At 41.0% G+C, this 16,622-nt stretch overlaps 1 protein-coding gene across 1 annotated transcript in view; it reads left to right on the forward strand.

The window, feature by feature from the left end:
* Window positions 1-16,622, forward strand: part of LOC309556066 (prostatic acid phosphatase-like) — a 107,988-nt gene that overhangs the window by 39,693 nt on the left and 51,673 nt on the right. The window contains exons 5-6 of the mRNA XM_082258378.1: window positions 6,764-6,862; window positions 14,443-14,541. Of these exons, the coding sequence (XP_082114504.1) occupies window positions 6,764-6,862; window positions 14,443-14,541 (198 nt within the window). The remainder of the gene's footprint in view (window positions 1-6,763; window positions 6,863-14,442; window positions 14,542-16,622) is intronic.

Raw genomic sequence — 16,622 nt, forward strand, 5'->3', positions numbered from 1 at the left:
TGTCAGTGCAATACAGCTTGAAAAAAATCAAGGTAACAGCTAGACAGTGGATTGTATTGGAGTCAGTGGACTACCGCTGCAGTAGGGTACTCACTGAAGCTACAGCAGTTAGTGCAAAACTGCTAGAAAAAAAGCTAAGCAACAGCTAGACATTGGCTTGGATTGGACTCTTAGCAGTAAGGCACTCACTGCAACTACTGCAGTCAGTGCAAAACTGCTAGAAAAATAACTAGACAGTGGATTGGATTGTAGTCACTCAGTGGACTACCTCTGCAGTAGGGCACTCACTGCAACTACAGCAGTCAGTGCAAAACTGCTAGAAAAAAGCTAGGAAACAGCTAGACATCGGATTGGATTGGACTCTTAGCAGTAGGGCACTCATTGCAACTACAGCAGTCAGTGCAAAATTGCTAGAAAAAAAGCTAGGCAACAGCTACACATTGGATTGGGTTGGACTCTTAGCAGTATGGCACTCATTGCAACTACAGCAGTCAGTGCAAAACTGCTAGAAAAAAAAGCTAGGCAACAGCTACACATTGGATTGGACTCTTAGTAGTAGGGCACTCACTGCAACTACTGCAGTCAGTGCAAAACTGCTAGAAAAAACCTAGGCAACAGCTAGACAGTGGATTGGATTGTGCATAAATAAGTATCAAAAATAACTGCGCTAACCTTGCGATGTGGTAATTAGTGTATGGTCATGGTAAACTTAATCAGCAAACAGATAATTGTTAAAAAATTAATTGTTAAAATTGTTGAAATATTAATGTACCCTTCAATACAAATATAGACTAAATATGTGAATAAAATCCATAAAAGTGCATATAAATAGTGCCAAATATAAACCAATAAATAAGCATATATTCCAATAAGACTGTGGCAATCAGGTGCTCCAATAAAAATTATAGTCCATAATAGTGCTGACTAGAAGAAAAGTGCAGTAGTGCTGTAAAGTCCTTTAAGTGCAAATAATAATGGTGTGGTGATGGTATGTCGCTCCACTTCACCTCAGGTGCTGTATGGTAAGGTAGCTCACTTACCAAATTTTGTGGATTCCTGTGGCGTACGCCAGGAATATATTGCTATGTCTCCGCTCTAGCCCCTTCTGAGCTCCTTCCAGCCTCGCGGCTGCTAATCGGAGATCTACAATGTGAACAGTCGCGTGTTGGCGCCGTACCTGAAGTGGGGACTCTTCGAAGACGTCATAAATCTGACGAAACGCATCAAGTTGGTACGCATGCTGCACTTAAAGGACTTTACAGCACTACTGCACTTTTCTTCTAGTCAGCACTATTCTGGACTATAATTTTTATTGGAGCACCTGATTGCCACAGTCTTATTGGAATATATGCTTATTTATTGGTTTATATTTGGCACTATTTATATGCACTTTTATGGATTTTATTCACATATTTAGTCTATATTTGTATTGAAGGGTACATTAATATTTCAACAATTTTAACAATTAATTTTTTAACAATTATCTGTTTGCTGATTAAGTTTACCATGACCATACACTAATTACCACATCGCAAGGTTAGCGCAGTTATTTTTGATTCTTATTTATGCACACTTAACTATATACGTATAGTTAGTTTGAACTTGCAACTTACCATACAAAGTACTTCATCCCTGGCGCGAGTGAAATACTTACATACATCAGTGGATTGGATTGGAGTCACTCAGCTGACTACCTGTGCAGTAGGGCACTCACTGCAACTACAGCAGTCAGTGCAAAACTGCTAGAAAAAAAGCTAGGCAACAGCTAGACATTAATTCAAAACAACGGTACAGCGCTAATAAGGTGCATTCAGTGACAATATGTAAAGATAAAAGAACATATCTCTATGCAATATTAAGGTGCTATAATACATAAATCTGTGCAGTATTAAAGTGCCATAGTACAAATAACTGTGCAATATTAAGGTGCTATAATAGAAATAAAGTGGTTGTAATGAATCAAATTCATATAATATATAAATAATTGATAGATCCAAAGAGTCCAGTGGTCTTGTGCTAGAATTGGTGCAAAATTAGCTTGATGACGATAATCCAGCCAGTGTTTTACAAGTGAATCTGTGTGTCTACCACCACCAACACCTAAGATAATTGGCCTCTCACCTGAAGTTTTGACCTGTGTTTCACCACAAGGTCAAAATAAGCAAATAATTACCAGCAGGGGTTAGCAGGCTCTCTCACAGCCTCTCAGTAGACGCACTGCTGCCCGAAGATAGGCAAACATAGGGACACGAATCTCATCATGGATATCACATAAAAAATAAAAGGCACAGGATCTAATGCTCTTAGTATGAACAGGGTTTTTTATTCAGGACAAAAAATGGTAAAAAACTCACATGTACAGGCACTACTGATAGTGCATGGAAACAGCAATTATAGAGCAACAAACTAGCTGTAAGCTTCCAGGTTGCCGGTGAAGACTCCGCCCCCCTATACGCGTTACCTCATCCGTCAATCAGACGCTCAACTTCCTTGACTTCCCCACAACAGCTAGACATTAGATTGGATTGGACTCTTAGCAGTAGGGCACTCACTGCAACTACAGCAGTCAGTGCAAAACTGCTAGAAAAAAAAGCTAGGCAACAGCTGCACATTGGATTGGATTGGACTCTTAGCAGTAGGGCACTCACTGCAACTACTGCAGTCAGTGCAAAACTGCTAGAAAAAAGCTAGGCAACAGCTAGACAATGGATTGGAGTCACTCAGCGGACTACCTCTGCAGTAGGGCACTAACTGCAACTACAGTAGTCAATGCAAAACTGCTAGAAAAAAAAGCTAGACAAAAGCTAAACAGTGGATTGGAGTGGAGTGGACAGTGGACACTACTCTTTTCAATACTCCCAGTTAAGTAGAACAATATTATAATGCAGAAAGCAGAACATTTCAGCATTTCCATGGTCCCCTGTTAAAGGTCTTCTGTTTTGTTCATATAATGCTCCCACTTCATAAACATGCTCAGGAGGAGTGGAGGACAGAGGAGCAGAGAGAGAGAGAGGTATCTTCTAGGATGGAAAGCAAGTCTTTTGTAGCGTGCCTCATTTTCTCTCCACCACTGAAGAGGGTGACTTCTTCTGTCAATTACTGCTTCTTTCAAATAGAGATGAAGTTCATCATCCAGGCTCATAGTTGCAGATTCAGAAGAAATTGAATCCTCCGCATGAGGCCCCAATAAAACACTCAAAATGTCCTGATAAATTCGACCACGATGAAGAAGATTCTCTTTTGTTCGTTGACGTATTTTTGGACATTTGTCTGTTTTTTCAGCATGCTGCTCTTCATAAAAATAGTGTTCTGGACTTGTCTTTTCGGCAGGAACCTCCTGCACCTCCTGTTGAATATCTTCTGTCAGCCATTGTTTCGCCTTAGCCAATACATCATCAGAAGAGAAAGCATGGTTCTTGTATCGAGGATTCAAAAGACTTGCAAGTACAACATTTTTAATCTCTTCATGCTTCTCAAAACATATATCAATCAAAGCTCTTTGGCTTGACAGACCATCATTTGAAAGTTGGAGGGTGTTGTGTGCCATGACACAGAGGTCTGACATATCAGCAAGCCTCACTCCTTTATGTATGTTTGCTCCACTGTCTCGAAGTTGCACAAGCATCGCTCGGTCTTTGCTGATTCCCCATTCTTTAAGCATGCCTAGAAACATTTCCCTATTGTACTCAGTGTGGGATCCTTGCATCACTTTTGTATTCGACACCAATTGCCTTTTCGTCCATCCGCTGTCAATGAAGTGGCATGGAAGAATGATTAGTGAATCGGACTCTGTTTTTTGACCAGCAGTCCGTCGTAAATTAGAGTGAGTTACCAGCATTCTCTGGTTGCAGCATAGCCTTTACTTTGTTAACGACCTTTTGGTGTAGCTTTGCCAGCATTTCGGTTCGATAATACCTCTCACTCTTCAGTGTGTAGCTTGGCTCAAGTATGGACATAAACCACTGACACCAGACAGACAAACACCAATGTAAATGGCTGGTTATCAGTGACAGTCATCTTTGTGATTACACTGTCCAGCAGTTGGGATCTTCCATCTGAATCTAGACAGTGACATATGTTTTCTTTCACAAACATATCTGTTATCGTTGCCTGGGATAGTGGAGGAGGTATAATTGAATCAAAATCACATTGATATTAATTTTTTTTTTTCCGTGCTGCATGATACAATTCAATATGATGTACTCTTAGATGGGCCCAAAGATTTTACGTATTTTTGTTTTTTGCAGTTACTGATCCCATGCTTATGTTGTTTGTACATAAGTTGCACACTGCTGCTTTTCCTGGAGAAGGTTGAGACGAGAAATAGTCCCAAACCACACTTTTACTCAGGCTGGCTGGCTGGCTTGATGTCACCCTGTTATGGGTGGCTATCTTTCAGGAACAGTCTGTGGTGGCTTGTTGGCTGGCTTGGTGTCACCTTGTTATGGGTGGCTGGCTTGTAGGAACACTGTGGTGGGTGGATGGCTTGCAGGAACACTGTGGTGGCTGGCTGGATTGGTGTCACCCTGTTGTGGGTAGCTGTCTTGCTGGAACACTGTGGTGGGTGGCTGGCTTGCTGGAACACTATGGTGGGTGGCTGGCTTGCTGAAACACTGTGGTCGGGGGGGCTGGCTTGGGGTCACCCTGTTGTTGTGTGGGTGGCTGGCTTGGTGCCACTCACTCACCCTGGCCTGTTGTGGGTAGTTGGCTTGATGGAACACTGTGTGGTCATGGTGGTGGGTGGCTGGCTTGGTGTCATCTGGGTGGTTGGTTGCTTGTTCGCTGGAACCCTGTTGTGGGCTGGGTGGCTGGATGCTGGCCGGTTCTGTTGCTGTAGGTCGGATGGCTGGCAGCTTGCACCCTGTGGTGGGTGACTGAGGCCAGGGCCTGTAGGTGGATGGATGGCTGGCATTGTGACCAGACCGGACTGCAGCTGACTGCAACACGAGGCATGGGAGGCAATCTTAAGGCAGAGAACATGTGCAGCGAGCGGTGAAATGGCGTCACGTATGGGCCACGCAGGCGGTGTTAGAAGGCAGAACGTGTGCGCGCAACATACGCAATGACGTCATGAAAATATCGGCAATATCGGTAAATCCAAAGGCCGATACAGACATTTCGGGGAAAGTGCATATTGGCCCCCGATATATCGTTGTTGCCGATAATCGGTCAGTCTCTAATATAAATAAATATAATCATACAGTGCAATATACCTTTCTTTCTTGTCTAAAATGTTTTTCTGTGTACTTTATGATCACCTCTATATAAAAATCTATTTCCTGTACCAAAGCAAATTAAATGTAGTGATGTACATTAAACTTACTCCTATGCCCATGGTCCAGAGATTGTTTACTTTAAGGCCTCATGCACATAGGTTGTTTTAAAAAATGAGCTGCAAAGTCAGTAACGACGGCAGAAAAAAAGTGGCTCAAAAATGCGTTTAGAAGGATTTTGCATTGGCGTTAATGAGTGTTTAGCCACTTTAGCGTTTAGCCGCATTAGCGTTTAGCATTCTTTCTCTGCCCTCTTCTATTTTCCACTCTCAAATCCAGTTACTACAGCTTAAAACTGCTTGACGCGGCTTAATATACAGCATTAACACATGTTTAGCCGTCAGGCATTTTTACAGCTGTAACGCTGCTGCTCCAGAACGCACTGGCCCTGGGTTTTTTTGCAGCCTGAAAATGCCTGTGCCACTTACAGCTCCTAAAAGCCTATATGTGCATGGGCCCACTGAATAACATGGAGACGTTTTTAAGCTGTAAAAAAAACGCCTGAAGCCCCTAAGAGCAGCTGTACAAATGTCTAGTGTGCATGAGGCCTAAAGATGTAGGATCAGTACTTTTCTCCCCCTCCTATTAACTCTGCTAATGGCCAGTTGGCAAGCCAAGGCACTAGACCACTATGGCTTAGCTTCTTCTGCTTAGCTACAGGCACCTCAACTCCAACCACTTCAGCTCCGGAAGGTTTACCCCCCTTCACGACCAGTCCATTTTTTGCGATACAGGACTGCGTTACTTTAACTGACAATTGGGCCGTCGTGCGAGGCTGTACCCAGATAAATGTATGTCCTTTTTTTCCCATGTAGCACTGCTCCCTTGGGAGCTGCTGGTTACGGGTTCCCCTGGGTTACCATTAGCAACGATATGATAATTAATCATTTCTAGAGTGTTTTGGCTCAGACAGGAAACAGTCCAGCATCTTTGGATGATCATCCATTTACACCTGTTTTTCCATAGAAATACATTGATGTTTGTTTTTCATCCCTTAAAGGATTGATGAAAAACGGACGACCGTTTATTTCATCAGTTTATTCACTTTTTTGTCATCAGTTTTTTTCAGTCAACATCAGTTTCACATCCGTTTTTCATCCGTTCTCATCCGTTTTTCATTCGTTGTCATCCGTTTTTCATCCGCTGTCAAAGTTTTTAACTGTTTTTCGTCCGATCCATTTTTTAAACGCTTGAAAAAATAGAGCTTTCATCCGTTCAAAAAAAAAAAAAAACAGGGGTTGACGGAAGCGGATGAAAACGGATGTAAATGGATGATCATCCATTCACATCTGTTTTTCCATAGAGATGTATTGATGTCCATTTTTCATCCGTTAACGGATAAATAAAAAACGGACGAATGGTCTGTATGTGTGAAAGGGGCCTTAAAAGCTGGTGGGAACTGATTTTCCTGAGATTTCCTGAACTCATACTTAAAAATAATATTTTCCTTGAATGTTGCAGAGAATTTGATTTTATTATCTTGATTTCAGATGCTTTATGTACCTACAAACAACTGCCCCCGATTTGCCAAACTTGAAAAGGAAACTAGCACATCAGAAGCGTTAAATGAACGTAAAAAGCCCTATGTGGTAAGGTTATATTTCCTTAGTAAGACATTGAACATTATGTGACTGCTTTACTAAACTAGTAGTAATTTTTATCCAAGTTTGTGTTTCCTTCAAATAGCCATGAAAGTTGTCACTCCCTTGTCCTATTTAACAGAATTTTTATTTACGATAAACCTAAAGAACACGGGCAAGAATAAAAATTACGCCTTTTAAAAAAAAATTATGTCTAAAGCATCCATTAATGTTATGTTTATCTACATTCCTAAAGTGTTACTAAACCCAGGAGCCTGCATTCGCTATATCTGATCTCTCTAACACTACACAGAACATGGAAATGTAATTATTTTGGTAAAATGTAAACTGCTAAATACCTTTTCTCATCAGCAGTATAAAGCAGTCTTATGACTTCTATCAGTGTCTGGTTAAAGCCTGTAGGAGGAGTTTTCATTCTACTCTGACTGTCCTATGAGGCTGCAGAACCCCGGATCCTCTGTTTGGACAGTGTTGATTGGCCCTGTGTTGATTACATGCAGCCTCGCAAGAAAAAAAAAAATCTCTAGCAATAAACACCAAACTGAGCATGTGCAGAGTGCCCCTAAGGCTCTGTACTATGAGGAGATAGATTGGGGACTGTGGAAGAAGGGGAGGATCGGAGAAGACAGCCTTTTAACACAATGTGGAGGATTAACCCCTTAGGTTCCACAGTACATAACAAGCATGCTTTACTGCATATACAGACTGGTTTTACTGTTGTGGGTTTAGTAACACTTTAAGAGAATTGTGTAATGGATTTATACATGATTTTTTCTATATTTGTTTTTTTTTTCCTGTAGCACTACTCCCGTGGGAGCTGATGGTTATGGGTTCCCCTGGGTTACCCATAGCAACAACTTGACAATATAGCATATTCTAAGTGCTTGGCTCAGTCAGAAAACAGTCCAGGGGTTTTGGTTTTTTGTTGTTTTATTTGAGAACTGGGATAGGAGAAGGGATCAGTGGGATACTCCAACTGAATAACTATTCACAATTGCTGGGACTTCTGAATATAGCTGGCCGCTGCTTCACCTTGACACTATAGTGAAGTAGAATTTAGCGAACTGTACTGTACTGTGTATTACTCTTCAGGGCCCTACTTGGCACCCCTTTTCCCTGCTCTTCAGGGTTCTACATGGCAACCCCTTTACTCTGACACACTGTGTGAGCTGGACCCTTGATCCTCTGACTTCCTTGGAGTGATCTCCCTTCCTGGGCAGACCCTTTGGCAAGTCCTCTGGTACTCACGGACACTGTTTTTCCTGGAAGACTCTGCCAGTCAGCTTTACAGGATCCTCTGCAGTTCAGTCCCACCTGGTTCACTAGGCTGACTGCCTATGACCACCTTCCTCATGCAACAGGAGGAGAGACAAAGAAGCAAAGAAACAAATCACCGCTCAAAGGGCTGACAGCTGGGCCAGTAGGATTCCCAAGTAAACTGTAGTAGTCCTGCAAGACTGGGTGCTCACCAAGGTCCGCAACCTAAGAAGTCCATATGCATGTAGAAAGAAAGTGGCACTTCCAGTCTCAGGAAAGTAGAAACTTGAGTTTTATTTCTTCAAATCAAAAAGTCCAACATCGACATGTGCAAGACAAACAGGATAGCAGCAAACGCGTTTCACACCATGTGCTTATTCATAAACACAAACAGGATAGCAGCAAACGCGTTTCACACCATGCGCTTATTCATAAGCACACGGTGTGAAACCCGTTTGCTGCTATCCTGTTTGTCTTGCACATGTCGATGTTGGACTTTTTGATTTGAAGAAATAAAACTCAAGTTTCTACTTTCCTGAGACTGGAAGTGCCACTTTCTTTCTACATGCAACAGGAGGAGAGACAGCCGTCAGCCTCCTCCTTGGACTCTGCTACCCGCCAAAGATGCCCTGTCACATGTCCCCTCCCAGGAGGCACTGCAAGAGTGCCCTCCCACTGGGACTCCCACAAAAGCCAATATGTCATTGGCTGGGTTTCCTACACTGTCCAACAGGCTCCCCTATTGGATACAGTGGGGACACTCCCTCAGACCCAGTATATCACACCTGGGAACATGCAACAGGCAACCTAATAGATCAGGCTCCCCTGATAAAGGAGCATAAAAATGCTTTTGAACCTAGCACCTATCAAGGAGGGTGCTACATTTCATTTGTTTATTATTTTACTTTATGATTTTGAGCCTGCAGATAAAGCTTCAGGTAAGTTTTTACAATTTTTAGGCTCTGAGTTTGTTTCTTTGATGTAATCTCCTGTTTTTTACCCAGTTCAAAGACTCATCATCAGTCACTTATCCCAGTGACTCATCCCTTACTGAATTCTGTATTAAAGTAGAACCCCAGTCATAAACTAACTGTACTTACCTACACCTATTACCTATTCTAAGCCTATTCTAACTACTCTGTAAAGGACAGATGTCTTTATTTACTTATTCTGAGGGTGCTCCGGTTCAGTTTTATGATCACCCCAGTGGCCTGCTTCAGTGAAGAGTACAGATTGCCAACATTGGCTGCAGAGCCTAGGCGATGACGTCACCCACAGGCTTAGGGCATCGATTGTCGGCTGTCACTCCGCTACACTGAAGCCGGAGCTGGGATCTGATTAATGTGATCAGACCAAAGCGCCCTAAGTGTAGGTAAGTATAGACATCTTTCTTTAACAGGTTAGTTAAAATAGGTTTAGAATAGGGAGTGGGAGCTAGTTTGGGTGTACAGGCAGTCCTTGTTACAAACAAGATAGGGGGTTGTAGGTTTGTTCTTAAGCTGAATTTATATGAACAGGTACATTTTTAAGTGTAACTCCAGCCAAAGATAATATATTTGTTAAGCTTTTGGATAGCATAGGGAAGGGTTTATACACCTGTAATGTTTCTTTTGCTGTCTTCGTCCCTGTTCAGAAGATGTCATCTCACTTTCTCCCCCTATGACAACTGGATTTTGAAAATTTTAGGTTGTGGAAACAAGGATTGGTGATAAAGCTTCGGTGGAGACACCTTTTTTCCCATAATAGCTCTTACAGGAGTGATTGTTTTTGTCCTAGGGGTAGATTTTCTCTCACTTCCTGTTATCTCCCTCTGTAAGTATGAGCCATTTGTAAGTCGGATGTTTGTAACTCAGGAACAGCCTGTAATTAGTATTTGACTGGAATTCTACTTTAATATTTCACTGTATGCTATTAAGCCAGCAGCTAGAGTTTCAAGTGATTTTTACATTTTTTAGGCTCTCAGTTTGTTTCTTTGATGAAAACTCCTGTTTTTTACTCAGTTCAAAGGCTCATCAACAGTCACCTATCCCAGTGACTCATCTCTTACTGAACTTCATTTTATTATTTCAATCGATGCATTTGAGTAGGTTGAGCTTTGGGTCGTTTTCTCACATTTTTAAGCTCTGTTTGTTTCTTTTATGAAAGCTGCTGTTTGCCTACCCAGTTCAATGACTCATTAACATTCATTTATCCCAGTGACTCATCCCCTATGGAATGGCTCAGTTTAAATTAAAGTGTGCCTCAAAGCAAGCTGCTGTGCTGCGCTGTCTCTTTATTTAATCTGTGGCACTGTAGGAAAAATGTGTCATATATTAAATGTTTGTTTGTAAAGCAGTGATTGCATGTGTGTTTATATATTAAAAAGATAGAAAACAATACATTAAACGACAGGTGTATCTCATACAATTAGAATATCATCAAAAAGCTAATTTATTTCAGTAATTCAATTCAAAAAGTGAAACCCATACATTTTATATAGATGCGTTACACAAAGAGTGATATATTTCAAGCATTTCTTTCTTTTAATTTTGATGACTATGGCTTACAGCTAGTGAAAACCCAAAATTCAGTATCTCCGAAAATTAGAATATTAAATAAGACCAATCATCACGTAGACTGTAGAAAATTTTGCATTTAATTTGGAAATCTAGGTCCCAGAGTCTGGAGGAGGAGTGGAGAGGCACAGAATCCAAGTTGCATGAGGTCCAGTGCGAAGTTTCCACAGTCAGTGATGATTTGGGGAGCCATGTCTACTTCTGGTGTTGGTCCACTGTGTTTAATCAAGTCCAAAGTCAGTGCAGCCCTCTAGCAGGAAATTCTAGAGCACTTCATGCTTCCCCCTGCTGACCAGCTTCATGGTGATGCTGATTTCATTTTCCAGCAGGATTCGCCACCTCCCACATTGCCAAAAGTACCAATGCCTGGTTTAATGATCAAGGTATCACTGTGCTTGATTGGCCAGCAAACTCGCCTGAACTAAACCGCATAGAGAATCTGTGGGATATTGTCAAGAGGAAGATGAGAGACATTAGACCAGGGATCCTCAAACTACGGCCCTCCAGCTGTTGAGGAACTACACATCCCATGAGGCATTGTAAAACTCTGACATTCACAGACATGACTAGGCATGATGGGAATTGTAGTTCCTGAACAACTATAAGGCCCTAGTTTGAAGACCCCTGCATTAGACCCAACAATGCAAATGTGCTGAAGGCCACTATCAAAGCAACCTGGGCTTCCATAACACCTCAGCAGTGCCACAGGCTGATCGCCTCCATGCCACGCACCATTGATGCAGTAATTCACGCAAAAGGAGCTTCGACCATGTATTGAGTGAATACTATACTGTACATGGACATACTTTTCAGTAAGCCAATATTTCTGTATTAAAATTCCTTTTTTTTGGTCTTATGTAATATTCAAATTTTCTGAAAATACTGAATTTTGGGTTCTCACTAGCTGTAAGCCATAATCATCAAAAATTAAAAGAAAGAAATGCTTGAAATATATCACTCTGTGTGTACCGTATCTATAAAAAATATATGAAATTTCACTTTTTGAATTGAATTACTAAAATTCTATTTTAGTAATTCAAGTCAAAAAGTGCTATGAGAGAAATTATTTCTTTCTCCAGCACCTGGAGTATAGTACCGATTTTTTTTTTTTGCACCTGAAAACCGCTGTGAAGTATGCCTAAAACATGCCATCACCCTAATTCTTCACCTCTCCCTGTTCCTAAACTTTTTTACTTAAAAGAGAAGTATTCTTTTTTTTTTTTTTAAGGATCATACTTACCTAGGTCAATGCTGCATCTGTCCCCCGACGCCTCTAACAATGAGAAACGCCAGTCAGCAGCTCTCTGCTCTGCCTCCTACGCTCACTGGAGTCCAGGGCTGTGCCGGTCTAGGCATGTGGGCAAGTCCTGACTTCATTGTCGCGATTTTGCCCGAGCCTAGACCAAGTCTGTAATGCTAGCAGACAGCAGACTTCCGCCCACTGTCTGCTGAAAACGGGTCACAGAAGTGCAGAACGAACTGCACTCCTCTTATCCACAGGAGAAGTACAGCCAAACAAGCTTTGGCTGTACTTCTCCTTTAATCTACCTGCGAAAATGAACCCTTAACCCCTTGATCCTGAAACCCCTAAACTAACCATGAGAATTCAGCCATAGGGGAAAGTATAGTGTATTTTCAATGAGCACACATTTGGGGTTTTTATTCCAGCATTTACCTGAAAATTTGTTAATAACTATATTCCCAAAAATTTTGAAAGCTCTTCCTTTTTGTTTTTACAAACAAAAATGTAAAATTTTGCAATGGATTTGAATCGAAAATATTGAATCCAACCAAATTTATTGTGAAGAATAGCTGGTTCTATTCTACTCAAAATTTGAATTTCAGAAGGCAGTTCTATTCTGTTTTATTCTATTCTATTCCTTTATTTTCTATTCTAGTCTTTTATTTTCTATTCTGTTATACTCTATTGTATTTTATTCTATTCTTTTCTAAGTTTGAATTTCAGAAGACAGCTATATACTTTCTATTTTATTCTATTCCTTTAAATTCTGTTCTATTTTATTCTATTTTTTTATATTCTATTCTGTTCTACTCTATTCTTTTCTATTCTATTCTGTTTTATTCTATTTTTGAAATTACATTTTCAGAAGATGGTTTTATGCTATTCTAGTCTTTTTGAAATTCGAATCTTGGATGAAGGCTATATTCTAACACCTTGTAAAATAAATAAGTTGTACAACAGCATGCAGTGTACCCAGGGTCTCCCAGGAGGGGGGCACGAGTAGCATGCCAGTAGCGTTCCTTTATTGATGCTGCCATAAGAACAAGAAAGGATAGCTGGAACGACAGACTAATTAAAAGGACACTGCACATTATCCAAGAACTGTTCACTAAGCACAGATCACTTTTGCTTCAATTTATGGTTTATATGTGATTACATAGAGTGTTTATGATTTATGTGCAGTTGGAAGCTCACTCCATTTGGGCACTCTTATTTTAGCACTGGCACTTTAGTAATTTTTGCATTTTTTTTGCATAATAAGTTGCACTTTAATTTACATTCATTTAATTTGTGTTTTTTGGAGAATGATATGCATACGGGTATATTAGTATTTTATTGCACCTAGAGCAGCGCCAAAACCCATTTTTATACATAGATTTACAACAAGCACTACCTCGATAGCAGTCTATTTGGGGGGCAGCAACTCAAAGCACTTTTAGAATATTATCACATTTTTTGTTGTTTATCCATAGCACAAACTATACTTATATTTATTTATTAGGGAAGGGGTTAACATCAGGAGCTATCATGGGGTTAAGTGTGCTCCTAGGGAATGCTTTCCAACTGTAGGAGGACAGGACTGACTGCAGGAAGAGAGAGATCTGTGTTCCTGATCAGTAGGAACACACAATCTCTCTCTTCCTGTCTGACAGAACAGCGGTCTGCCTTGTTTACATAGACAGACCGCTGTTCTGTCATTCTCCTAAACGATCGCGGGTGGCCGGTGGCTATTGCAGCCACGGACACGCTGACTGGCTCCCACTTTGTCTAATCACAATGGGAGCCCTAAAACAAAGTCACGTATAGGTACGTGATTTTGCACTTAAGGGCCACTCTGCCTCAGTATATGTACGTGGGGAAGTCCTTAAGTGGTTAATCTCGTTAATCACATCATGTGGTTATAAAAGATAATGGAAGACACTCATTGTGCAATAATGCGTATAAAGCTGGTTTATTAAATACAAATTGCACTTACATCTAGGACAATGAATATAGGATCAAATCTTGTACAGCCATCTGCAGTGCGGTCCACGCTAGTTGACGTCACTTTGCTAGCTCCAATCCAACGCGTTTTCTTTAAGAAGGCATCAAGTGGGATGAAGGCTTTATATTCTAACACCAATACACATTCTTTGTAGGAAATCAGCATTAGGTTTGTATTTCGAATTTGTTTTCAAATTTTGTTTGGTCTTTAAATTTGATTCAAATTCAGTTTTAATTTGATACAAATTCAATTCAAATTTGATTTGAATTCAAATTAAATTTGATCGGATTTTGGATAAAATTTTGTTTCGGACCCATTTAAATTTGTTACTATTGTAATTCTGAAATGTGGATACATCCGAATCTCTGAATAACAAAAATCTTATCTGAATTTCGATTTGGAAAAAAAAAAACACACATCACGTCTATATAAAACTACATAAGCAAAGTGGATCAGTTAAGCAACTGCATAATAGACTCAATTTTGTTAATTCTAAAATGTATGGGAACTGTTGTTATTTTGAATACAGGAATTTCTGAACTCTTTACAAAACGAAACTGGCTACTCATCTGAACAATTAAATGGAGCCGATCAATGGTGGACAATCTACGATGCACTATTGTGTGAGGTAAATAAAAGTATACTGTTCTATAACACACTAAAGCTGGCCATACATTGTTTGAAATTCAGCCGGTTTAGCAGAAACCTTTCAAATTTGATTTGTGAGTGACAGTCCCCTCTTGACAGAAGTCGATCATGTGAGCAACTTCTGTCTAATGAACTAGTTGGAAAATGTTTCTGGATCACAATGCAATGTCCCGGCTACGAGAGTGGGATTCCATCATCCACCTCGTTTATGTGGATGGATTAATCTGTTCAGCCAACAGGCTGAACGAAAGAGAACTAGCAGTGTATGGCCAGCTTAAATTAAAAGATAATGGACGTAAGGACTATAAAGAGCGCCTGTTAGCTTTAGTCATTATAAAACAAACTCTGTATGAAAAGAGAGGCCCTTCAATGCCTTAGCAATGAATGCCTGGAAGCTGCCTTAACCGTATTGTACTAAACACAGTTATGGTCCTGGTTAAGGATCATGTATTAATGGGCTGAACACTTTTAGAATATCACATTTATGTGCCTTCCCTTTGCTGATTTTGCCTTGTTGCTGTCTTTGTGAAATATTGTTTGGTATTTTATGAATTATTATGAATTTTTAATATTATGAATTACTTAGCTTAGATTAAAGCCCCGACACGGACCCCCGGACACCGCTGCGGGGCTGACATGATCCCACGGCGTCTCTTCCGGGTTCGGCGGCTCCGGCGCTGTGATTGGCCGTAGCCGCGATGACGTCACTCCCACGCATGCGTGCGGGAGTCATTTTCCAGCAAGCTCCCGGCAAGGGAAGCTGAAGGTTAGCCGGACCTTCAGAGCGCATGCGCCGCTTACGTGAGCGGCTGCATGCACTGCAAATATCTCCTAAACCGTGCCGGTTTAGGAGATATTAATTGTACCTACAGGTAAGCCTTATTATAGGCTTACCTGTAGTTAAAAGTGAAAAAAAGCGGTATACTACCGCTTTAATGAATGCAGTTCCACTTGTCCCCACAAGGGTGCCTAAGCCCCACCCACAGGCCAGCTTGAAATTAGTTTATTCTACACATATGCAGGACTGTAATCATCCCAGCACACTGCTAGTGTACATTCTGCAAGGGTGTATGAACTGTTATGAATGATATGTTTTTTCAAATGCAACTCTATGGTGCATCGCTGTTGTACTACTTCCTCCGTGGTGTTTCCTGTTCCTGTTTTGGGCACTTCAGTAAAACGTGGCTTCGGTATAGTAATGGCTTGTGCTGTCTCCTTACACACCGTATATCACATCAGACATGGTGTCAGAAGATTTCTGGATCCATACTCTTTCTACACTGTTGAGAGCCTGCTAGCCTTGACGTGAGTGTTCGTAGAACTGATTTTCCTAACAATTGCAATCCTGTCCTGGATACTGAGAATTTGCAGCAAGGAAATCAGCATCATGGCAACTAACAGCATTCCACTGCCTGAGGCAGTGAGGGTGAGTGGAGATGTCGGCAGTAAATGGGACAATTTCAAGGCTAAGTTTGAGGACTACTCCCTAGCCACAGGGTTAAATGAGAAGCCTGCAGCAGTGCAAGCAGCCACACTGAGGAGGGTGATGGGCAGGGAATGCCTCCATGTTTACAAGCATAATCTGAACCTCACAGAGGAGCAAAAGAGTGACACCAAAACCATTCTGGATGCTTTGGAAGCTTTCTTCAGACCCTCAAAAAATGTAATATATGATATATATGAAAGATATATATTTGGCTGCTGTGAGCAAGAAGACTGTGGATCAATAGACAGGTTTGTCACACGGCTAAGAGAAAAAGCTGCAAGCTGTGAGTATGGCTCTCTGAGAGATGAACTTATTTGTGATAAAATAGTTTTGGGTATCACCAGTGAAAGCACATGCTGCCACCTGTTGAGGAAACATGATTGAGATATGTCGCACTGCAGAAATTACTGACAAACATATGAAAGCTATGGAGCAGGATAAACTGATTGACAACATCAATGCAGCCTCTAAACAACAGCAAAGCTTCAGAAACAACCAGCATAAGTTTCAGCACAAGGGTAACCTACACAACTCACCTGGGAGGAAGCCTGCAGCATGCAAGTATTGTGGCAATC

The sequence above is a fragment of the Pelophylax lessonae genome (assembly GCF_965119305.1).
Source record: "Pelophylax lessonae genome assembly, chromosome: 5".
NCBI lineage: Eukaryota > Metazoa > Chordata > Amphibia > Anura > Ranidae > Pelophylax > Pelophylax lessonae.